The sequence below is a fragment of the Brassica napus genome, chromosome A3, assembly GCF_020379485.1.
Source record: "Brassica napus cultivar Da-Ae chromosome A3, Da-Ae, whole genome shotgun sequence".
NCBI lineage: Eukaryota > Viridiplantae > Streptophyta > Magnoliopsida > Brassicales > Brassicaceae > Brassica > Brassica napus.
In genome coordinates, this window is record NC_063436.1 from 15,356,346 (window position 1) to 15,378,881 (window position 22,536).

The window sequence follows — 22,536 nt, forward strand, 5'->3', positions numbered from 1 at the left end:
TTATAATGAAATGGATGAAGTATAAGTTACAATACTTAATTGTTTTATACATACACATATTATCACATTGGTTATCTCCGGTTACTGTTGGTTGTGTATATGTTATATGGCTATGAGTATTTTACTAGAGTGGGCTTATCTTTTGTAAGAAACAATGGTGGGCTCTCTTGCTCAAAACGCACAAGACGTCCTTCTGTCATGTTGTATAACTTGTGTTGCCATGGATGATGGACCGACCACACTTTCTTTGTGTAATGACATATATTCACTTGGGTTAGATTTTGAGGAAAAATCAACAACATAGATCATGAAAACTACGATACCTAAACTATTTTCAAATACATGAAGCATTGAGGTCAAAAGCATAGACTAAGACCAGAGAAAATAATACATACTTATTTTCAAGAAATCAGTACTAATTTATGTGTAGGTCACATATGATGTGAGAGTACACAAGCTTTGGGACTTCTTAAAATGTGAAACGTCTATTATAGAGCTAAAGGAAGTGGAAATAAATCAACATATAAACAAATCAAACACAGCTTGTGGTCTACTTATGGCTGCTTGATCCATTTGTTTTCCCTCTCATTCTCATACCGGTTTCCTTCAGGATGGTCTTCTGATGGTTTGATATGTTACCAGTCAGACCGACAGGCATTTACTAATCCCTTTGGTAGGAGCAAGTGGAGTATTGGATCATGTTCAGTGTCAATACTAAAGAAACAAGAAGAAAGATTTTCAACGTGTGAATGATCAGACCAAATCAAAAAGACACCGTTTTCCAAATTCATTAGGGTGTTTACATGGTGATTTTGTTTCATCCTGAACCTAACTACACTCTTTACCTAGTTGTTCATATTACTCTTATCTGAAAGAAGATTGCAAATACTAGCATTCAAAGGATATGAGTCTCTCTAAAGATGTGAACGTATACATATAGATATATAGTTAGAAGTATACACACTAAAGTACTAATCCTCACATGCACATGACATACTAGAACAAAACAAACAATCAAACCAACCAGAGCCAGTTGGAGGAAGCAGCCAAACTATAGGTGGGCTGCACCAATCAATGTCCCGATTTATCACGTACCTTCCACTTAAGAATCAGTCAAGCATTTTTCAGAGAAGAAGCATCTATTACTTGTTGTAAAAAGCCGATCTTAACAAGCATTTTTCCTTCTAGAGAAACAATCTTAATCAGATTAACTGATAAGATTAACTGATAAGACAAAGAAGAGTAGCAAACCAGAGGTTTGTAATATTATATACTTTATAGAAAGATATCTTAAAAACGCAGCTTGATGGATGTATCTATTGACTTTGTTTTGTAACCATTCTGAGTCAAAGTGCTTACTTAAAGATTCATCTTTCCTATTATCCCTTTAAATACAAGGGACAAAATAAGAAGTTACTTTATATATATCTGTACACATGCAGAGCAACTACTCAACCTACTTTCTTCATATCTTCCTTTTTCTCTGTTCCATCTAAATAGCATTAAAACATCTTTATACCCTCTTCGAAAATGAATATCGTAATCGAACACAACCCTTCTAGCATAAAGTTAGCTGAACTTGGAGTAGTGTCATGGCCTAAGTAAGTATCGAACATGCACATGCTCTGTTTCTAGCATAGCTAATTACATAGACTTTCATCTTTTCTAGTCCTCATTTTATTGGTCATAACATGATGAATCTCTCTGATAAACAGATGGTCTTGTCAGCCGGGGAAATATGCATTGGTGTTTGAAGAAAGAGAGACATGCTATTTGGTGAAAGGAAAAGTGAAGGTGTATCAAAAAGGGTCATCAGAGTTTGTAGAGTTTGGTGCAGGAGACCTTGTGATCATCCCCAAGGGACTAAGCTGCACTTGGGACGTATCTCTTTTCATTGACAAGCACTACAAGTTCGATCCTCCTACTTCTTTATAGCTTTTCCTACTTATGATCTAGTTTTGGGTTAGTCTTTTATCACCAGGAAGCATATAAGATTCTATATCCAGATAATAAAGTATATAAGAGAAACCAAGCAGACAATGCTTAGGATATGTACAAAGCCCCTCCTAGATTATGTTTTCAAATGCTACTTCTTTGTTTGTTGAAGAACAAAGAACTGGCATGTGCCCTTTCAATTCATATAACAAAAAAACATCAAAACAACCCTTTGTGATATAATATAACATGTGCAATAAATAAATGTGAAAGCATATATTCTTAGCAGTATTGCTCCCTGACTATATAAAGGAGAAGAGGATGTACTCCCAAATCTCACATATACTAAATTTTAGTAGCAGCATATGGTACTCTCCATCATCAACTATTGGTGCTGACTAAAAAGATAAATTAATATGCGACTTAGGCTGTATAAACAAGAACCATTACACTTTTATATTTATATAAGCACAAATCTCTGACAGGCATATATATTTAACAACTTACAGAATATGTGTTATCATCACAACTAAGACATGTATTCTAAGTTCCAAGATGAATGAAAGCTAACCTTTAGGACTTCTTCAAGCTATAAAGGGCTCAAAATAACAATTTGGTCCATGAACTCAAAAAGGGGAAAGTAGCAAATAGCATCCTCAAGAGCAATGGCTTCTCCTTAACTCTCCACCGCCTACTAGCATTTCTTCTCTTGAACTGTTGCTTAGAACGAACACTCTCTTCAAACGGAATCTCATTTCCCTTCTCTAGATCATCCCAACCACCATACCTAGAACCTGTGCTGTTATCACCAGCATCTCCTACCATCCATGACTTGTATCCTCCCTTATCCACACTACCACCACCCATGTTCTTCGCTTGCCTAGCTTTTCTAGTTCTCGAAAACGTTCCTCTTCTGCTTCTTTCTATAGGTCTAACAACACTTGGCCTGCTCAAGACCTTACTAAACACAAGTGACATCACGGACTGCACTAGAGGGACTGCTAACGCCATTAAACCCGCGTTTGAGTCTGTTCCAAGAAGCAAAGACATGCCTATGGGAGCAAGCATCCAGCTTAACGTCCTGAACACCTGAAACAATGCATTACACATCGAAAGTGAGAAACTTTTGTAATGAAACCGACACTAAACACCTAAAACAAAGCATTACACATCGGAAGTGAGAAACTTTTGTAATGAAACCGACACTAAACACCTAAAACAAAGCATTACACATAGTAAGTGAGAAACTTTTGTAATGAAACAAAGTTTCAAAAAAAAAAACTTTTGTAATGAAACCGACACTAAACACTTAAAACAAAGCATTTGAGATCGAAAGTGAGAAACTTTTGTAATGAAACCGACACTGAGTGTTGATCATCGTACTAAGAAGAAGAAGCAATACCTCAAAGACCATACTCCAATCTTCATCGTCACTCATCAAATCATCGTCGTCGTCCTCATCATCGTCGTCTAGCCACCACCACGGTCTCTTCTTCTTTCTGTATCCAAAATCAAACCCAGTGAAACCTCCGTCGTCAAAGAGCTCATCTTTGAATCTGAACCGTCCACCGCGAGAAGCGCGGCATACGACGGAGCTGCGGATAAAGAAGCTTCTCCAGAGATCAATCTCGCAATTCAGAGTAGAGTATCTGCGTCTGACGGAAGCAGCTAGACGTGAGGAAGAAGAAGGAGAACAGAGCTGAAGATGGAGCAGATTCGCCATAGTTGATCTTCATCCACTCCTCCACAATAGCTGTTAATCGCTCGAGAGAAACAGTTATGGAGATTTAAACCAGATTAAACCAGAAATGAATCAAACCAGGTTCAATCTAGGTGATTGATATGAAAACCAGATCAAACCAGCAATCAACCAAACCGAGTTCAATAGAGGTGATGGAGATGGAAACCAAATTAAACCACAGCAATCAACCAAACCGAGTTCAATCAAGGTGATGGATGAAAACCAGATTAAAACCACAGCAATCAACCAAACCGAGTCACTAGAGGTGATGGAAAAGGAAACCAGATTAAACCAAACCGGATAATAAGTAGATAGAGAGAAGAACGGTTCAGGTTTTCACCATTAAACCGGATAATCAAAACATAATAATAGTTTAATTCTCTGCCGTACCAACATAATTATAACAATAAACCAATCAAACCAAACGTTTTACACCAATAACGTAGAGGAAGTTTTATTCATACGTTTGACCTCATACTTTAAAATTTGATATTAAACCCATCACAACCAAACGTTTACATGTATAAAACTCTGTCAAGCCGCAGAATGACTAAACGTTTACACCAAGAATGTAAAAGGAGCTTTTATTCATACGTTTTGCCACATATCATCCAAATTTTAATAGAGTTTCACTCATAAACCAAACGTTTACACTCAAGCCGCGGAATGACTAAACGTTTCGTCTACAGCACTAAGGTTTGCTACTTTATTCTTGTTCTTACGTCTCTTCTTCTTAGTGCTGTCTCCTCCTCCACCGCCGCAGGTAATCGAAATCTCACATCCAAACACATTCCCAAAACATGAAAACAACCCTTTCTTACCTTCTCCGTCTCTTGATCTCCTCCGCCTCTCTTTCTCCTTTCTCCTCCTCCTCCTCGGCCTCCTTCCACCCCCACCTTTCCCGCTAGAATCATCGCTCGATGTAGACGTTTCAACCGCTCCACCCGCAACTTTTTTCTCGGCTCTCCACCTCTCCACTCTAAGCTCCATCCCTTCCGTCTTCCCTTCGAGTATCGAACTCGCGTCCTCCTTCACCGCAACCGCTTTAACCGCTGTTTTCTGTCTATTGTAAAGCCCCTGAGCAATCGCAGCCGCAACCACAGACGCCGACGGTCCAATATCTGAGTTACAATACGAACCGTTCACCATACTATCCACACCAACCACAACACTCCCTCCTCCACCTCCACCACCTCCTCCACCGTTATTGCCGCCGGAAACTCTTCCCCCGCCGGTGACAACGCCAGTTTTCACTCCGTAATCATTAGTCGACGTCGTTAAATCCGTCAGATCGCTATTCGTACGACGATGCATCATCTTCACACCATCTTGACCATCTCTCTTCACATCGTTAACCTCTGACGATAACGGCATACTCCGTTGACCACCGTCAAGAAGCGCAACGCCTAACCGTAAAAACCCTTGAAGCCTCCCCGAAGGACGACGGATCTGAAGCGTCACGAGCCTCATGTTGTTATTCCCGCCGCCACCGTCGTCGCCGTCGCCGAAGCCAGACCAAGGAGCAAAGAGATCGCTAAGGAGAACGTTCACGGTGCCGACAAGCGCGTCTTTAGACCAAGCCGCTGCGTAGATCTCAATCACAATAGCTGACACGTCAGCTTGGAGGGTCTTGTCGTTGACGCGAAACACGAACTTCTCGTTCCATATTGGGTTAGATCGGTTTGCTTGGTCGACACGGGTCGTGAGTTTACGCATCGGGTCGGTGTTGATCCACGCGACGGAGTATGTTTTCATGTTTTTCGAAACCAGGGATAGGTCTTGCGCTGAGATTAAGTTGATTTCGAGAACAGGACATGCGAATTTTTGCCGGCCCATTGTTGTCTAAGAAAAAAAAAATCTAAATGGATTCGTTTAACGTTTCGCGAGAAACGTGGGAGTCAAGAAAGGTAAACCTTTCTCTTTTTTTTTTCACTTGTCTCTCGTGAATGATTATGCGAATCAGTTGAGAAGAGATTTGAGAAGGAGAATAAAAAGGAAGGGGAAGAAGAAGCGTGAGATGAGGAAGGAGATGGTTGTTTTTAGACATGATAAGAACTCGACCGTTGGTTTGTTTTTTACAAGCTGTCTTCAACGGAAAGGTGGTTATAACAACAGTTGGAGACTTTAAGAACAGGTTTGACATGTTGTAATGAAAAAACAAAAGATCTAGTCAAAGGAAAAGAAGTTTCTGTCGTAACGAATTAAGTCATTAACCATATTTACGTAATAAATAGGGAAGTTTCTGTTATCTTCAAGCTCTTTTATATCTTCTGTGTAATTTATTTATTTTCATGAAGAAATTCTATTTTTTATACATATCCTTGCTTGGCTTTTAATTAGCTTTTTGGTTTCTTTATTGTACGTTATTTCTTGTTAGGAAAATTCAAATAAAATTTTCAAATGGTGTTGTTGGTAACAAGCTAGGTAATAAATGACAATTGTCACAACCATACCAGCTTAAATGCTACTCCCTCCGTTTTTCAATATAAGTCGTTTTAGAGAAAAAAATTTGTTTCAAATTATATATTGTTTTCGGTTTTCTATGTAACATTTATTAATAATTAATGTTGTCTGACTAATGATAATATATCTTCTATTTTTCTATTGGTTGAATTGTGGTTAGGTAGATAATTAATGATGTTTTTGTTTAGAAAATATAAGAAATTAATGATATTCTTAATCTATGTGAATAGCTGTAAAACGACTTATATTAAAAAACGGAGGGAGTATAATATATCACAAATTTAAGTGGTTTAAATAGTTAGGTTGAATATTGCTATGCTCTTTTCCATACTGAATTCCAATTCTTATGATGCTGAAGTACATGATCTTTCATCAAAATATCGGATGAGAAAGCTTGAAGCTTCGGGACTGCTCATATACTATTAAGCAAAATAGTATTTGTGTATAAAGAAGTCTATTAGTTAGTAAACAAATTGAGAGAACCTATTATGATTCTTCTAAAGTTTCCTCAAAACTCATAACAATGTATGAGGATATACATGTTGATTAATGTTTTGATCATAGTTTCATGATACAGATGGGGAATGGCGCTTAATTACAGTGCAATGAACTATTAAGCTTTTGACATTTCAAAACAATGTCATTTCCTTCGATCTCAATAGAAAATTACTCCTTTGTAACTCCCATCTTGTGAAATGAATAACGGCTGATTCAGCTTAGAGAATAGATGATGTAGGTTTCACTGATGTCCAACCTTTGAGAATCAAGTTCTTGTTTTTATTGCAAAGCATGAAAATTAACCCAATGTGATTTTGACCGATTGTAAAGTGTTGTTTCAGTCTCACTGAATCCAAATTTTAACCCAATACAGTTGAGAAAATGAAGTATTTTGTATTAAAATGACTGTTATTTAAACATAAAATTTTAAATAAAAATTCAGTTTTATTGAATATGAATTTGCTATTCGATATTTAGTTCAAAGTTCGAAGTTATTAAACAAAATAAGTTGTGAATTTTAGGATTTTATATTTATTTGAAAATATTTGGATGAATTATTAGTTAAAAATAAAACTTGTATAGTCTTTGGAATGGTATGGGAGAAAATAAAATAGACTACACAAATGTTTTCTAAAGACTACATAAACTTGTATAGTCTTTGAATTATTAGTTAAAAATAAAATTACTTAAAATTTTAAATTCACTTAAAATCCTATGAAAACTTAGCAAAAATCAATAGACTTCAAAAAAAAAATCATAAAATAGAATACACAAATGTTTTCTAAAGACCAAAACTATTATTTACAGAGACGGAAGTAGCCCATAACTTGGGGTTGTCTGCCTCTCAAGTCAATAGGCCTACGCAGTCAAAAAAGTCAATGAGCCTATAGACAATAAATACATTATTGTCTCTCTCTCTCTCTCGCGGGGAAAACAATTTACCCGAGCCGCAGTGAAGCGGATCTTTCTGAGAAAATCAATTTAGGGCATTTCCCAGTAACTTTATTACTACAGTTTAGTAATAAGTAATTTTACTTATTATCATTTAATTTCTTTTTATAACTCTCATAGACTGTTCGATATTCTACCTCTCTGCATGCTCAATCACTGTCACACGACTCACACCTTCCACAATTGTGATTGTAGTTAGCCCGCTGATTTGGAGAAGCTTCCGTGTGAATAGTGACTCTCCGTACCAAGTTACCAACCACTGAGGTATTGCTCTTTCGGGTTACGTTAGGTATCTCCCCTGTTTTGGAAATTGCTCAATGATTTTTTCTGATTCCATTCGGCTTGTGATTGCAGTCGCTAGCTTCTTAGTTTTTTTTTTTTTTTTTAACTTTTGTGTGTGAGAGTTTGATTTGGTTGCTGATAAATAACTAAGAAAGTTTTAAAGTTCACATCTTTAGTTTAAGCAACAAAAAAAAAGTTCACTTCTTTACTGATTTGTTTTTTTTTTTTGGTTTGTTTGTGTGAAAAGTTTGCAGTTTTCGCTGCAAGTGATCTGCTTTAAATGCAACCAATGTTGCTCAACGACGAGAGGGTACGCAGAGCTTGTGAGAAAACAAGGGAGCTCAAGATTCCTGATGAGAAGACTCTCCTTGTGCTTAGGAAGCTGCTGAGAGAGAACGGTGAGAATTGGGGTATCATCAGACTTGATAACTACACTGCATTGATCGATGCTATCTACTCTCTTGATGAAGAAAATGAGACTCCATCTAACAACAATAGAGGGAAGAGTGCTGCTGTGGGGATTGAAACTTCGCATAGAGTGAAGAGAAACGAGAAACAAAGTGAAGGTTCATCTACTGGCATTAGAGGGAAGAATGTTGTAGTCAATGTCGTTGACTCTCCTCCTAGTCCTGCTCTGAAGAAGCAGACCAAAATTTCATCTTACGTCAACAGAGGGAAGAATTCTTTGAGTTTGGGCACTGACCATCCTCTTCCTAGTGTTGCTCTGAAAAAGCAAAGCCAAGGTTCATCTAATTGCAATAGAGGGAAGAATGATGTGGTTCTTGACTCTTCTCATAGTCTTACTCTGAAGAAGCAAAGCCAAGGTTCATCTAATAGGGAGAAGAATGCTGTGGTCCTTGACTCTCCTCCTAGTGCTACTCTGAAGAAGCAAAGCCAAGGTTCATTTAATGGCAATAGAGGGAAGAATGCTGAGCCCATTGACCCTTCTCCTAGTGCTACTCTGAAGAATCTAAGCCAAGGTTCATCTAATGTCAATAGAGAGAAGAATGTTAACCCTCCTGCTACTCTGAAAACAATATATGAAACCCGGTTTGCAACCTCAAGCTCGTCCGTTGAGGAAGCCCATAAACAGCAACAGACTAGCAATGGTGTTCGCAAGAGGAAGTATAAAACCATTATCCATGACATAACCAAAGGCTCAGAGAGCGTTGAGATCTCCCTGGTTGATGACGTTGGGACTGAGAAACTGCCGACTTTCACTTACATCCCTCACAACATTGTATACCAAAGTGCTTATGTGCATGTATCTCTAGCTCGGATCTCCGATGACGATTGCTGCGCAAGCTGCAAGGGGGACTGTCTTTCAGCTGACTTCCCATGTGCTTGTGCTCGTGAAACCAGCGGAGAGTATGCGTACACCAGAGAAGGGTTGCTAAAGGAGGAGTTTCTTGACACTTGTCTTAAGATGAAAAAGGCACCAGATACCTTTAATAAATTTTACTGCCAAGACTGCCCGTTAGAGAGAGATCATGGTAAATGCCAAGGACACTTGATCAGAAAGTTCGTTAAGGAGTGCTGGAGAAAGTGTGGATGTGATATGCTGTGTGGCAATAGAGTAGTACAGAGAGGGATAAGGTGCCAGCTGCAGGTAACATTTTCCGGGAGATACTACATCAGTTCCTATATGCCGACCATTTCTTGATGTCTTTATGTTCCAGGTTTATTTTACCTCGGAAGGGAAAGGATGGGGAGTTAGAGCACTGAAAGACTTGCCGAAAGGAACCTTTGTCTATGAATACATCGGTGAAATATTGACCAACACGGAGTTATACGAGCGGAATCTAAGACTTAGTAGTGAGCGGCATACATATCCTGTAACTCTGGATGCAGACTGGGGTTCTGAAAAGGATTTGAAAGATGAAGAAGCTCTCTGCCTGGACGCCACAATCTGTGGAAATGTCGCTAGGTTTGTTAATCATAGGTAAGTCTCCTTGTGCTACGTGCTTCTCTTGAGAGTTCATCCTTCTTCGTCTGAACTTTTATTGTTGATGCAGATGTGGGGATGCAAACTTGATCGATATTCCGGTACAGATAGAGACTCCTGACAGACATTATTACCATGTAAGTATTATCATTTTCCCTTCTCTAACCTCAATCTTCCTCAAGGCACCAATTGTTACAGTTTGGTTTGGTCATGTGTAGATTGCCTTTTTTACCATTCGAGATGTGAAGGCCATGGAAGAACTGACATGGGTAAGTAAGCACCATGATGGACCAAACACGTCTTCTATGTTAACCACTCTTGAGTTATTCACATACAAATAAATAGCCTGTGTTTGTAATCGCAGGATTACATGATAGATTTCAGTGATGAAAGTCATCCTGTGAAGGCATTTAGATGTAACTGCGGAAGTGAGTTATGCAGAGACAAAAAGCCAATAGGTCAGTTATCATTTACACATTGCCTTCAATATTCAAATCTTTGTGACAGAGCGCTGGCTTGCTTCCTTAGTAGTATATGCTCACACATTCTAACTTAGAACTTGTTAGTAAGAGATCCGAACATTTCACATTCTAAGTACATTGGTTCATAGTGTCTTGGCTAATTATTCTGTGTGGTGATATCTGTCAGGATCACGAGGCAAGTCGGGAGAAAGAAGAAAGGTTGTTCATGCTAAAAAACAACCAGGTTAGGCAGGCATCAAGTGTCACTTTTCAATTGATTTGAAATTTGATCCCATTATGACTAGTGAATATGATCCAGCTGTTGAATGTTTTACTAACAACCACAAAATCTTGTAAAACGCAGATACCAAAGGAGTGCCATTAAAGCGGAAATGAGGAGGATTAGTAATAGTATAACATTTAGGAAACATAACCCACGTCATGCACTTTGATCCCATCCTGAGCTTCTTGCTTTAACTCTAACAGAGAACTGTAATGATCACAAAATTTCTTCTCTTAGAAAAAACTTTCTTCTCTTAGAAAAAACTTTCTTCTTTAGGTTAAAATGATCTGAACTGAACAGAACATATTCGTCTGGTGGTAAGATGACAAAGTTTTTTGTAACTTTTGTTTGCTAACCAAAGAAACTCAGAAGCTAATGGTTGTTCTACATATTTCATTGCCAATGTCAAATATGTAAACACTAGGCCTTCTTAAAATAAATAAATTGGTTATGATTCCTGGTTCTAGATTATGAAGTATGTGAATGGAAGCACTAGAAGACTAAATTATATCGTTACAATCAACTTTGAAGCATGCCATCTGATCATTAGAGTTTTCCTTGTAAAAATTGTAACTTACTGTACGTTTTAAATTTTGAAAAAGGAAAAAAAAAGTTGTATAAATTGTATTGCGTTATTGGGCTTATTGGTAACTTTTTTTGGGCCCAATAACATCAAAATCCAGGTCAGCACCACAAAGAAAACCCTAGCATAACCGTATATAAACCTTGTTACACTGCCATCGAAACTCTTCCTAAGGAGAGCTGCTACTCTGCAACCATGTCGAAGCGAGGTAACAATCCCTTTCCAGCTTGTCTTTGTGCTAGCGTATTGAAGATCTATTGTTTACACCCGCTTGTTTTCCCTAGAGAACCCATCACCTGTTTTTTTTATTGTAACTTGTCAGATTCAGTATGATTGATTCATTGTCGTGTATGGAGCTGAATATGCGTTTTCCATTTTGTAGATCATTAACTCTTATTACCGATATATAAAACATTTGGAGCTGAACTTGTGTTGATTTATAGGGTTTAGCATGCGTGTTCACCTGTCTTCTTTATCATTTTGTCGGAAAATGATGCTTATGCTTCGATTTGTTGTTTAATCCTATTTGATTTTTATTACAAAAGACTTCCGAACATAACTTTGTCGTGAGTCATATGTTAAGATCATAACCAATGCATCTACAACTTGGATTGATTTTTAGTGCTACTCATCTGTGATCTTTTGTTTGTATAATAACTTTCTCATTAATTATTATCTTGAGATCCTACTCGTATATCTGGTGCTTGTGTTTATTTATTCTGTTGCTCATTTGTGAATACTTTGTTTATATAGGAAGAGGAGGAACCTCTGGTAACAAGTTCAGGATGTCACTGGGTCTTCCAGTGGCAGCCACCGTGAACTGTGCTGACAACACCGGAGCCAAGAACCTTTACATCATCTCCGTTAAAGGTATCAAGGGTCGTCTCAACCGTCTGCCATCAGCCTGTGTTGGTGACATGGTTATGGCTACCGTCAAGAAGGGTAAACCTGATCTCCGTAAGAAGGTTCTGCCTGCTGTCATTGTTAGGCAGAGGAAGCCTTGGCGCCGAAAGGATGGTGTCTTCATGTACTTCGAGGGTTAGCATTTCTGTGAATAGTCTCCCTCTTAATTGTATATGAAGTGTGCACGTCTAATTTAAGTATGTGGTTTTGCAGATAATGCTGGTGTCATTGTCAATCCCAAGGGTGAAATGAAGGGTAAGAAGTTCATAATCTTGCAATAAACACCTAATTAACTAAGGACTTTAGTCTAATGAATCTCTTCTTCTTCTAATGTATATAGGATCTGCTATCACTGGACCAATCGGAAAGGAGTGTGCTGACCTGTGGCCAAGGATCGCTAGTGCTGCAAACGCTATCGTTTAGAATCTATCTTTGTGTGCTTGTTGAACTTGTCACTGTTGAGGATGCTTTGTTTTTGTCATAGACTTGTTATGCTTAATCTTGATTCTGGTTTCTATAAATTTTTGGTTTCTCTTGCCAGTTATTATGATTTTGTTCACTATTTAATGATGGCAAATGTGATTAATTTCAATATACAATCAAAGAAAAATGTGTGGACTAGCTTACTTTGGTCTAGTTCGCTTATACTGGTAAGCAACTAGCAACTATAAAATTTTGGTTTTTCTTGCTAGTTATTATGATTTTGTTTACTATTTAATGATGGCAAATGTGATTAATTTCAATATACAATCAAAGAAAAATGTGTGGACTAGCTTACTTTGGTCTAGTTCGTGGTAAGCAACTAGTAGCAACACTAAACCAATCAAAGATTAGGTGCTACACTTTTAATTAAAGCGTATGTATAATCTAACGAACTTACATACGGTCAGTATTAAACCAAAGAGCTGGAGACTAATATCAGTGATTCACTCTGATTCAAACTCCTTTAAAATATAGTGTCATTGTGCTTGTTATTTGATCAACTATTTTAAAATCCATAGTTATTGAATATATTTTAAATTGTGTATTTTAGAATTTTTAGTCATTTTAGAGTCTTTGTTTGAAATTTCTTAGTTTACAAATAAAAACTCAAATTTCATAACTTTAGATGGAAGTTTAGAATAGTTCAACAAAAACCACAATAAATTCTCATTTCACTTGAAATCATGTAAAAACCTCACTAAAATCAAATACTTTCAAATTGTTGTTTGAATACACTCCAAATAGTTGTATTAACTTCTCAAAGATAATATTTATTTGGAAAATCATCAAGACATACTTTTTAAAAGACAAACTTTTGCTATAGTTCAATCATTCAATTAAATTCATTAGCCTAATGTTAACTACTAACAATTATGTACTAATACTTCACATTAATACTTCACATTGGAATAGACTTATCATAAAATGTTTTTGTGACACATATATATCAAATAAACAAAAAAAGATTATAACCCGAGACCGTAATTACTCAACCGTTCTTTGTGATCTGAAACGTATAAACTTTGAAATGTATAATCGACCATTTGGCGAATGATAGTTTCTTTTAGAGGATGCAAGATCTTTCTTTCTTACTACGGAGACTGTTGCGGAAAATGATGAATCCACAAAAAACACTTCCACTTGTCACCAGAGCTCGAGCTTATATCACAATCATATTAAATACTTCTTACATAACCAACCCAATAGATATCATTCCAGAAGGAGTTTTGGGTAGTTTATTTGCTTGATGATCTACTCATAGCCTTGATTTGCTTCCTTATGTTGCTGCTATGTACATGTTGGTTCTCTATTTATGTCATGCCGATCTGTGAACCAATGAATGTTTTTGACAGTTCAAGAACTAAGAGATGTGCCTCCTTTTTGTATTTATCTTTGATCAATTAAGCTTTATAGACACGACCGTATTATGTTTAGACTATAAAAACTGAAACAGGTAAGATTGATAAATTTTTTTAAAAATCGTTATTTTTTCCTCAGTTAATAGATTAAACTCAACTACATTTTTTGAAACAATGAAAAACTAGAGATGTTCTTTAATCATAACATATTATCAACTAATTAAAAAAACAATGTCTAAACCCAAAATATGATGCAACGATGAAGCAACAATCAACACAGTAACAATTCAATGATGAAGCAATAATCACCACAGTAACAATCAATGTTCAAGAAATCGCTAGGCGGTAACTAGACGTTTTATAGAGGATTAGCGATTAGGCGATTAGGCGAGGCCTAGGCATTAATACCTTATTGATTCATTTTATATATATTTTACGTTTATATGAGATATTTTAGCTGTTAAGTTTATTTATAAAATTATTATGATGAATTATCAAAATTAGATATACAACACAAAATAAATTAAATAAATTTATGGATTTATACTCACATTATTGTTTAATTTAACATATTTAGATTAATTTACATCGATTTAAACTGATTTCAATAGATTTAAAACAACTTAAACCGATTTCAGTCAATTTAGAACAATTTAAACTGATTTAAATCGGATTTTAAAAAAAAATATTTTGGAAGTTATGACGTAATAATAAATAAATATTCTGTCTCTCGAAGTGCGTATTTTCTGGTTCGTCTATCTTCCAAAGAAGCTAAGGTCTCTCACCGGACCTTTATCAACAATCACTAGAAGAAGAAGAAGAAGATGCTGTTTCAGGTGGGAGGCGATGGCACACGCCCTACCTTCTTCGAGATGGCTGCGGCTCAGCAGCTTCCAGCTAGCCTCCGCGCCGCTCTCACATACTCACTCGGCGTAAAATCAAAATGCCCTTCCTTCTTCTTAAATTGAGATTCGTTACACATAGATGTTGATTCATCTCCTGTGTTTCGTAGGTTTTTGCATTGAGAAGATCGTTTCTTCATAAAATCTTAGACTACGAGGATGAGTTCTATGCTGCTCTGATGCTTATCCTCGAAGGACATAGCTTACGAACCACAGGTTAGATTGAGTGAAAGTGTTTTCTTACAGTGTGTGTTGGAGTTTCTGCTTATAAAGTTTTGGTCTTTTAAATGAATTGGTTACAGATGCTTCGTTTGCTGAATCATTGTATGGTTTGAGGAGGAAGTCAGCGAGATTGAGATTGAGGAAAGGTTCCGGAGAAGAAGAAGTTCAACATTCTGGTTTAGAGAAACGCCAGAGGATCCTTTCTGTTGTGTTTCTGGTACTTACACTTATCCTAAATGCAAAGTTTTTGCAATTGGGTGTTCTTTTAAAAGCATAAAGGTTGTGCCTTTAAGCTTGGTACTGCATTCTAATAAGTGTCTTTTTGTTGTGTTTCTGGTACTTAATCTTATCCTAAATGCATTTTTTTTGCAATTGGGTGTCTAAATGCATTTTTTTTTTGCAATTGGGTGTTCTTTTAAAAGCATAAAGCTTGTGCCTTTAAGCTTGGTACTGTCTTCTAATAAGTGTCTTTTTTTGTTAGGTTGTGTTACCTTATTTCAAATCGAAGCTTCATGCGATATATAACAAGGAGAGGGAAGCGAGGCTAAGGGAAAGTTTATGGGGAATGGAGGATCAAGGGTTTGATGAAGCTGACTTCTTCACAGGAGAGGAACCAGTTGTTTCGAGAGGGGATAGTGGGAATCAAGAGCTTTCTGTTCGAGTGCAGTTAGCTACAAAGATTAAAAAGTTTATAGCTGTGTGCTATCCTTGGATACATGCATCTAGTGAAGGTAATCATTGAATCTGACTGTATAGTAGTTGAGGATTCTTTGATAGTAGTTAAGTACAATTCTTAGTTTACCTTGTTGAGCTTCATGCCTAGAGTGTAATTGAAATCACAATCCACACTATTAGTTCATGTCTGGATGGAACTGAGTAATGTATATGACACCTTACCCTTTTTTTAGTTATTCAAGAGGATTCATATAGGATCATTTTGTAGTTAACTTATCTGAAATGATCTGGGCTGACCTAGGCTTTGCTGTGCAGGATTATCATTCAGTTACCAGCTCTTATATCTACTGGACGCTACTAGATTCTATTCTCTCGGCCTTCAAGCTCTTGGGATCCAAGTTTGTCGAGCTACAGGGCAAGAACTGGTATCCACTTCCTCTTTTCTGCTTGAAAGTTCTCATCACCATTATTCTTGTTTGGCTAGTCCCTAGTCGAAGGAGATTTAAGTATAATGTTCGAAACGAAAAGGCAGTTACGTTCTTTCTAGGATGTTCTACTATAGGCCTTAGAGAATTCTTGACCCTGACCTTTGTTTGACGATATACTTAGAAGGCCACTTTTGGACGTTTCTAGATGTCTTGCTGCAAGAAGTTACATCATCAAACTGGACCTGTAATCAACTTGAACTTGTATATTCACTTGTGTTACGTCTAACACACTTTTATCTTGATGTTTTCCTCATTTGATGCCAAGATAGATGGATACGTCTTCAAGAATTTCAAAGATACGGAACCATGAACGTGAGAGACTTCGTGGTCCTCCATGGTTAAAAGTATGATTTCTTGAACTTCCTGTAATCTAAGGAGTGAGATAGTCTGATTCCTACTACTGCTTACACATTGATGATCCAACATCTGACAACACTGTTTTGAATGTTGAAATAGACAGTGCAAGGGGCTCTTCTTACCTGTTCATATGCGGTTCTCGACTACGCCCAAACCGGTTTGATTGCAGCCGTTTTTATCTTTAAAGTAAGTACCCATACACTTCACCGTTTATGATTCTTGGCTTGTTTCACCGTCTTGAAACCTCCCACCACATTTTGAAGGAGGTTTCTTTAGGAAATATGAGCTTAATTACATTAGACTGGGTTTTGTATTATTCTGCAGCCATAGCTAATTGCAATACTTTGGCTTCTTTGTTTCTCAGTAGATCTTTTTATCACATAAATTTTATTTGAACATAGGCGTCTCTTTCATTTTTTTTGGTTTTGGTTTTGTAGATGATGGAATGGTGGTATCAGTCTGCTGAAGAAAGATTGACAGCTCCAACTGTGTACCCTCCACCTCCACCTCCTCCAGCCCCAAAGGTATCCATATCAATATCTGAAACTAATGTAGACATCTTTAGCTCAGTCAAGTTTGTAAATGCAGGTGGCTAAAGAAGGAATCCCTCTACCTCCAGACAGTTCTCTCTGCGCGTTATGCTTGCAAAAACGTGCAAACCCGTCAGTTGTCACAGTCTCTGGATTTGTTTTCTGCTATTCCTGCGTATTTAAGTATGTTACAAAGGTTAGCTCTCCAAAACGTTTCTCTCTATTCCCAATAACCACACCTTGGTAGAAAGCTTATGTTGGTCTTCTTTTGTGACAGTACAAGCGATGTCCAGTGACATTGATTCCGGCAAGCGTGGATCAGATAAGGAGGCTGTTTCACGACACTTAGGGACAATCTGTTTTACGGTTTTAAGCCAGACGGTGAGAGCTTTGTTCTCAATCTCGGTTTGGAGATGGTGCAACCAGAGTCTAAACCGGAAGAGCTAAAAGTCTTCCAAGTGACACTCTTAATTCCCCAATTGGGTTATGTATATTTATATATATGGATACGCTTTCTTCTAGAGTTCGTTAAGTTTGGGATCAAGTGCATCTTGTATTGCAAGAAAGCTGTGTTACTCCTAACCTGAGTTTAATGAAAACGAAGACAGAAAGCAAACATGTTTTTCTTTTCCTTAGTTCACAAACAAACATCATTGTGTTTTCATTTGAAACAGAACAACTACGTGTTGTTCTTCCATAAGTAAAACAAGACTTCCAAAGAAAAATGATTCTGTCCAAAATATTAATGCCGTTCCCCATTGCAAATAAACGTCATCAGTGGAAACCCATTGAAGAGCAGAGCCGGCTTAAAAATCAAGAAAAGCAAAGCTTGTGTTCCTTGTGAGATAAGGAAGGTTATGACCTTAGGGAGAATAGTTCACATGTGATAATGTTGTCAAGCGAAGCAGAAGAGTTTCCAGCACCAAGGACCGGAACCAGATTGAATATAGGTTCTTTCAGGCCGTTGAATATAACTCCGCCACTCATCTCGTTTAGCACTTTGAATGCAGTTTCAAAAATGTCGGATAACCTCTCTACGGACACACCAAGACTTGTAGAGAAGTGTATTCTTAAGCTCTGCATCAACAAAAATAAGAGATATAAGCAAAGCTTTAGATGAAAGACTGACATTGTGTTCAGGAAAACTCATTCATTCTCACCGTGGTGTCTTGCCAAGAGAATGAATTTTCAGACAAGGTTTTGTTGAGAAGATAAACACAGAATCTCGATACTCTCTTCAGTTGTTGTTCTTCATCTCCGGAAGGCTCATCAAGCTTCTTCATCACTTCAGCCGAGATGGAGAGCACATTCACACATATTTTCCCATCAACAACTCGTGTCTGCAGACAATCTTGGTGCCATTTCTCTGGCTTATATCCCCAACAACTGAAGTCTCCTTCACCCAATTGATCTTTCCTGGTTTCATCATCATCCTCTGAATCTTCTTTAACGTATAAGACAGGTTTTACTTCAACAAGAGCACTGCAGAACAGCAGTTTTAAAAATCAGATACTCACAGACCAGTAAATATTAGATTCTCTACCGTGTTTAATAATACCTTTTGGGAAGATCAGGGACAAGGATGTAAAGGAAAATAGGATCCATGACATTGGATACTCTCCAAGAAGACTTTGCCAAATCCAAGAAGGAAACAAACTTTTCATGAAGTTGGTTCCTCTCTGATTGCTGTGTGCGTTCAGAACAGAACACCACAAAGAGAATAGCTGATGAAGTGATGGAGCATCTAAAAGCTTCTGCTATTGCCTCACTGTTCGTCAATGCTTGATTCAGCTCAGCAACTGCGCCTTCCTTTCGAAGATTCATCGTTGGAGGGTCAAGCCCCAACTGTCCAGCCATGTGAAGAACACCCTTGTGCAAAGTAGCCTGAAGTAAAACATTAAAGTAAAATGAGTTTACTGATTAAGTTAGAAGTTGAGAGGAAAAAAATTTCACCTGACTATAAGGTCCAATACAGCTTGGTGCCCATGAAGAGATACTTTGTACATGGAGAACCCTTTTGCTGTGATCATTGGCGACTAAAACCTCAACGTAGGCTTTACCAAGACCAGCTTGTACCAAAGGAAGCTCTATTGTACTACGAGAAGGAACACCAAAAAAGCACTTCTCTTGTGTGATAAACTTCACATATGTCTCATTCGCCGCGGCGAATTCACTCATATCAGAGATGTAAAGATGAATGTACAAGACATTCTTCCAGTTAAATGCATGTTTTGAAAGCTGTGACTCAATTTCCGTGAGAACAGACTCAAGATCTTGTTTCAGACCTGCTCAAAGAGTATAAATCAAATATCAATTACACTTGGGATCAACATCATGAAGATTTGGTCTGTGTTTTGGAGTTACCTGTTGACGATTCACTAGAATCTTCCAGCCAGCAGCAAATGGAGAATGTGTTGTCTTTCCCGGTCTTTGATAAGTTAACTCTGGTTCTTGTATGATCAACGATTCCATTATCTACTTGGCGAGTAGCTTCTGTTGTATTAGGACCATCTCCTTGAACCTCAAACACCAATCCTGGCTCCTCTTCAACAGAATTAGAGTCTGTATTTCCCTTCTTTTCGAGATGGAAGATCGTTGGATGAAGAACTCCAACAGGTGCAATAGAATCTGGAGAATGTAGCTTAACTTCAAATTCATCGAGCACGATTCTCGCATTCTAAGAAAACAGAAACTGTCAAACGAAAGAAACATGAACTCAAAATCGTTAAGATTGCTAAGAAGACATACAGTGAAAAGTGGGCAATCGAGAGTCAAAGTCTCATATTCTCCTCCTTCACCGCAAACATTACTTCCATATAACCTAAGCAAATATACATTCAGAAGTCACATAATTTAATGTAATGCAACTAGATAATAAAGACTATAGTGAAAGCGTTAAAAGACATACTCTTTCAACTTCAAAAGATGTGGTTCCATGAAGGCTAAGTCTTTCCCTAAATGCTTAGAGGGATCCAACCCTATTGCCGCCACCTTGACTAAAATAGCTTTTATCCCATTAGCTATCTGCAAGTAAACGAGAAACGAGTTAGAGAAGTACAAATTCATAAAGAGAAAGAATTGAAACTTGGGTTTACCATTTCCTGAAGAAGCAAAGTCTGGTCTTGTTTCCACAAAAACGCCAAAGAAACAAGACCTAACCTTGAACAAATACTCTCCACACGCAGACGCTGGTAATCAGATGCAATGGCGCCAGAAGATACTGCAGTGATGGAAGGTATCTGTCTCTTAACTTCACTTAGCAACACAAACATATCTTCCACTTCATCGTCTGGAGTCATTTGGTAGCTTAGTTTCTGATGCCTGCAAACATTAAATCCTCAGAATATAATCCAACTAAAAACAAAACAAAAAGGATTATAATCTCAAGCAGAAGCCTAAACCTGGAAGAACCTCTGATTCTCCTTCTGAACAATGGCACATTCATGCATTCTGCGTAGCTCACAATAATCTGGTGGCCTACCTGAAGAAGGGACATTCAGATTCCAATTTCTTAACAAAACAACTCATATTTAAAAATCATGATACATTAACCAAATTCATATAAACACAGTTCTATATATATGTGAGATAATAAAAACTTAATCTTTGTTACAACCCTTGTTCAAATTCAATTCAAGTATTCATCTTTGCCTCACAATCATGAACATATATATTTATATCTAATCACCAAAGACAAAAGAAGAAGCAGAGAGAGAGAGAGTATTACAGTTTGATACATGTAGCTGTCCAGCTCATCAACCGAATCATCAACCGGTAACAAGTTTGCCAATGCAACGATCTATGAGACACACACAAATTAAAGTGAGATTTAAAGTTCATATAATAAATAAAAAAGACACAAACTTGTTTCAGGGAAGCTAGAGTAGAAGACATACCTCGTGACCGTATTGGAGACACTTCATCATCACATAGCAGCTATCTTTGCCGCCACTCACTAAAGCCACAACCTTCATCTCTCTCTCTCTCTGGTTGCAGTGAGGTTCTTCTCTCTATGTCGTCGCCGGCGACTTTAAAAAAAAAAGAATTTTATAACTTTTAGAAATGTGGCATGACTTTTCTCCTTGCTATTCGATTGGCCCCGTTAGTTTATTTTATGTCAATTTGTAACTTAAATTTTTTTTGTTCGCGAGATCATAATACCAGACCAATTGGTATCTGATCTGCGATTAAACCCATTTAACCAATTAAACCAACCGGTTTATTCATTCAGGTTTTTAACCTCATAAGGTTATTATCGTAAATACAATTAAACTTCATGTCCACTTAAAGTTCTCATTTAATAAAACACCGTTCAGTCCAACTTCTAGATAAAAAACCTCCATCTTAGTCAATTTCATATTAAAAAAAAATCTTTTTGGATAATAAATAATAATAAATCGTATTGTAGTTTTTCATTTCGCCAAATTTTAAATTTGTGATACAAATGCATAAAAAATATTCGATCTTTTAATGTGATGACCATTATAGTATACAAAATCATTGACATGGCATGTTCATTGCTTTAACTTGATGTGTCTGTTTGTGACTGTGTCTGTAAAATGCAGGTGACATGCTTAAAATTAGAAGGTTAACATGATACGTGAGAAACATTTGCAAATTGAAGTGGACTTTGATATGCTAAGCTACTGAACACTAAAAAACATGGACCAGATTTTGTAGTGCATCTAAACTTTATTAAATCCTCCAGAACGTTTCCCCACTAACACACCAGCATTTAATTGAACACAATCCTCTTAAACTAAAATTCAGTGGCATTTACAATAATCACCCGTTACTAACATGTTCCTTTCATTATCTCTGTCACACTTTCTTGTCCTCTGCACCAGTTTATCTCTGGTCCTTTTAAGCTCTCATTACTCTGCGTTAAGATGACGGAGAAAACAAAAGGCAGAGAAACTAGAGGAAAGTCCGCCAAAAAGCACACTGTCCATGAAGCATTCACTTCAACAGCCTCAAATGGAAACAAAAGATCCAGGAAAAAGAAAAATGGTTATTTCTCACTGGACTACACTGGTCATGATTTCACACTGTTAACCCCTAAAACATGTTATTTTATTGGGGTTTCTGTAGTTTCTGATATACGGCGACCTTGGTTTCAAGAACAGTATCGAACTCTCACCCTAGACACACCACTCCCACGCATATCAAACAAAGCTCATCAACGTGGTAAAAGAACTCTACTGTTCAGACCTATATTAGAAGTAATATAACATGTTATGTCACACTTACTCTCCATGCATGATTTTCATTCCTAGCAACCGCTGTGAGACTAGCACGGCAGCAACGACAACTTATCTGAGCAACTAAGCGCGGCAAGACACCCCAAGATGATCCTGTGAATGTGCCTCACGTAGAACAAGGTATTAACTTACAATTTTACATGCTTATAGAAATTGTTTTAAAGTTAGCATGCATGTTTATATCGTTTATCTGCAGCACAAAACCATATGCCACA

At 37.3% G+C, this 22,536-nt stretch overlaps 7 protein-coding genes across 8 annotated transcripts; 4 read left to right on the forward strand and 3 right to left on the reverse strand.

Moving 5' to 3' along the window:
• The first annotated feature begins 1,398 nt into the window (after positions 1 to 1,398).
• BNAA03G28520D lies at positions 1,399 to 2,210 on the forward strand. Its single transcript, XM_048776257.1, has 2 exons — positions 1,399 to 1,601; positions 1,716 to 2,210. Exons 1-2 carry the CDS (start codon positions 1,531 to 1,533, stop codon positions 1,933 to 1,935), a joined length of 291 nt encoding a protein of 96 aa, XP_048632214.1. The 5' UTR covers positions 1,399 to 1,530; the 3' UTR covers positions 1,936 to 2,210.
• A 158-nt stretch (positions 2,211 to 2,368) lies between these two features.
• LOC106438977 lies at positions 2,369 to 3,704 on the reverse strand. Its single transcript, XM_048776256.1, has 2 exons — positions 3,338 to 3,704; positions 2,369 to 3,024 (listed from the first exon to the last, which is right to left on the reverse strand). The coding sequence occupies exons 1-2, from the start codon at positions 3,656 to 3,658 to the stop codon at positions 2,536 to 2,538; spliced, it is 810 nt and encodes a 269-aa protein (XP_048632213.1). The 5' UTR covers positions 3,659 to 3,704; the 3' UTR covers positions 2,369 to 2,535.
• A 368-nt stretch (positions 3,705 to 4,072) lies between these two features.
• Positions 4,073 to 5,899, reverse strand: LOC106442087. The gene has a single exon (XM_013883815.3). It carries the CDS (start codon positions 5,510 to 5,512, stop codon positions 4,331 to 4,333), a length of 1,182 nt encoding a protein of 393 aa, XP_013739269.2. The 5' UTR covers positions 5,513 to 5,899; the 3' UTR covers positions 4,073 to 4,330.
• Positions 5,900 to 7,665: 1,766 nt separating this feature from the next.
• Positions 7,666 to 10,815, forward strand: LOC106438979 (histone-lysine N-methyltransferase SUVR4). The gene is made up of 8 exons (XM_048776258.1): positions 7,666 to 7,852; positions 8,118 to 9,479; positions 9,550 to 9,812; positions 9,886 to 9,952; positions 10,034 to 10,084; positions 10,180 to 10,273; positions 10,464 to 10,520; positions 10,641 to 10,815. Exons 2-8 carry the CDS (start codon positions 8,151 to 8,153, stop codon positions 10,670 to 10,672), a joined length of 1,893 nt encoding a protein of 630 aa, XP_048632215.1. The 5' UTR covers positions 7,666 to 7,852; positions 8,118 to 8,150; the 3' UTR covers positions 10,673 to 10,815.
• A 409-nt stretch (positions 10,816 to 11,224) lies between these two features.
• On the forward strand, positions 11,225 to 12,607 carry LOC106438980 (60S ribosomal protein L23). The gene is made up of 4 exons (XM_013880312.3): positions 11,225 to 11,350; positions 11,896 to 12,180; positions 12,259 to 12,300; positions 12,386 to 12,607. The coding sequence occupies exons 1-4, from the start codon at positions 11,338 to 11,340 to the stop codon at positions 12,466 to 12,468; spliced, it is 423 nt and encodes a 140-aa protein (XP_013735766.1). The 5' UTR covers positions 11,225 to 11,337; the 3' UTR covers positions 12,469 to 12,607.
• Positions 12,608 to 14,576: 1,969 nt separating this feature from the next.
• On the forward strand, positions 14,577 to 17,688 carry LOC106438982 (peroxisome biogenesis protein 12). The gene is made up of 10 exons (XM_013880315.3): positions 14,577 to 14,818; positions 14,899 to 15,004; positions 15,091 to 15,227; positions 15,492 to 15,741; positions 16,001 to 16,110; positions 16,443 to 16,517; positions 16,630 to 16,716; positions 16,968 to 17,054; positions 17,119 to 17,256; positions 17,338 to 17,688. The coding sequence occupies exons 1-10, from the start codon at positions 14,711 to 14,713 to the stop codon at positions 17,407 to 17,409; spliced, it is 1,170 nt and encodes a 389-aa protein (XP_013735769.2). The 5' UTR covers positions 14,577 to 14,710; the 3' UTR covers positions 17,410 to 17,688.
• On the reverse strand, positions 17,668 to 21,157 carry LOC106438981 (diphthine--ammonia ligase-like). Of its 2 annotated transcripts, none has more exons than XM_013880313.3 (11): positions 20,957 to 21,157; positions 20,788 to 20,859; positions 20,462 to 20,541; positions 20,156 to 20,381; positions 19,969 to 20,084; positions 19,809 to 19,881; positions 19,425 to 19,737; positions 19,014 to 19,345; positions 18,619 to 18,944; positions 18,221 to 18,542; positions 17,668 to 18,137 (listed from the first exon to the last, which is right to left on the reverse strand). In XM_013880313.3, exons 1-11 carry the CDS (start codon positions 21,032 to 21,034, stop codon positions 17,916 to 17,918), a joined length of 2,160 nt encoding a protein of 719 aa, XP_013735767.2. In that variant the 5' UTR covers positions 21,035 to 21,157; the 3' UTR covers positions 17,668 to 17,915. The 2 variants fall into 2 exon arrangements, with proteins under 2 accessions (XP_013735767.2, XP_048632216.1); XM_048776259.1 differs by having other exon boundaries at positions 20,462 to 20,537; positions 20,957 to 21,043.
• Positions 21,158 to 22,536: the final 1,379 nt, after the last annotated feature.

Coding starts and splice junctions, on each gene's coding strand:
- LOC106438980 (XM_013880312.3), top strand. Junction 12,181..12,258: donor TGTCTTCATGTACTTCGAGG/GTTAGCATTTCT, acceptor GTGGTTTTGCAG/ATAATGCTGGTGTCATTGTC. Junction 12,301..12,385: donor TCCCAAGGGTGAAATGAAGG/GTAAGAAGTTCA, acceptor TAATGTATATAG/GATCTGCTATCACTGGACCA.
- LOC106442087 (XM_013883815.3), bottom strand. CDS start 5,512: ATGGGCCGGCAAAAATTCGCATGTCCTGTTCTCGAAATCAACTTAATC.
- BNAA03G28520D (XM_048776257.1), top strand. CDS start 1,531: ATGAATATCGTAATCGAACACAACCCTTCTAGCATAAAGTTAGCTGAA. Junction 1,602..1,715: donor GGAGTAGTGTCATGGCCTAA/GTAAGTATCGAA, acceptor TCTGATAAACAG/ATGGTCTTGTCAGCCGGGGA.
- LOC106438982 (XM_013880315.3), top strand. CDS start 14,711: ATGCTGTTTCAGGTGGGAGGCGATGGCACACGCCCTACCTTCTTCGAG. Junction 15,228..15,491: donor TCCTTTCTGTTGTGTTTCTG/GTACTTACACTT, acceptor TTTTTTTGTTAG/GTTGTGTTACCTTATTTCAA. Junction 16,111..16,442: donor GAGCTACAGGGCAAGAACTG/GTATCCACTTCC, acceptor ATGCCAAGATAG/ATGGATACGTCTTCAAGAAT.
- LOC106438977 (XM_048776256.1), bottom strand. CDS start 3,658: ATGGCGAATCTGCTCCATCTTCAGCTCTGTTCTCCTTCTTCTTCCTCA. Junction 3,025..3,337: donor ATTGGAGTATGGTCTTTGAG/GTATTGCTTCTT, acceptor GCATTGTTTCAG/GTGTTCAGGACGTTAAGCTG.
- LOC106438979 (XM_048776258.1), top strand. CDS start 8,151: ATGCAACCAATGTTGCTCAACGACGAGAGGGTACGCAGAGCTTGTGAG. Junction 9,813..9,885: donor GCTAGGTTTGTTAATCATAG/GTAAGTCTCCTT, acceptor TTGTTGATGCAG/ATGTGGGGATGCAAACTTGA. Junction 10,521..10,640: donor TCATGCTAAAAAACAACCAG/GTTAGGCAGGCA, acceptor TGTAAAACGCAG/ATACCAAAGGAGTGCCATTA.
- LOC106438981 (XM_013880313.3), bottom strand. CDS start 21,034: ATGAAGGTTGTGGCTTTAGTGAGTGGCGGCAAAGATAGCTGCTATGTG. Junction 20,085..20,155: donor CTTTGCTTCTTCAGGAAATG/GTAAACCCAAGT, acceptor GTTTACTTGCAG/ATAGCTAATGGGATAAAAGC. Junction 18,138..18,220: donor TCTCTTGGCAAGACACCACG/GTGAGAATGAAT, acceptor TTGTTGATGCAG/AGCTTAAGAATACACTTCTC.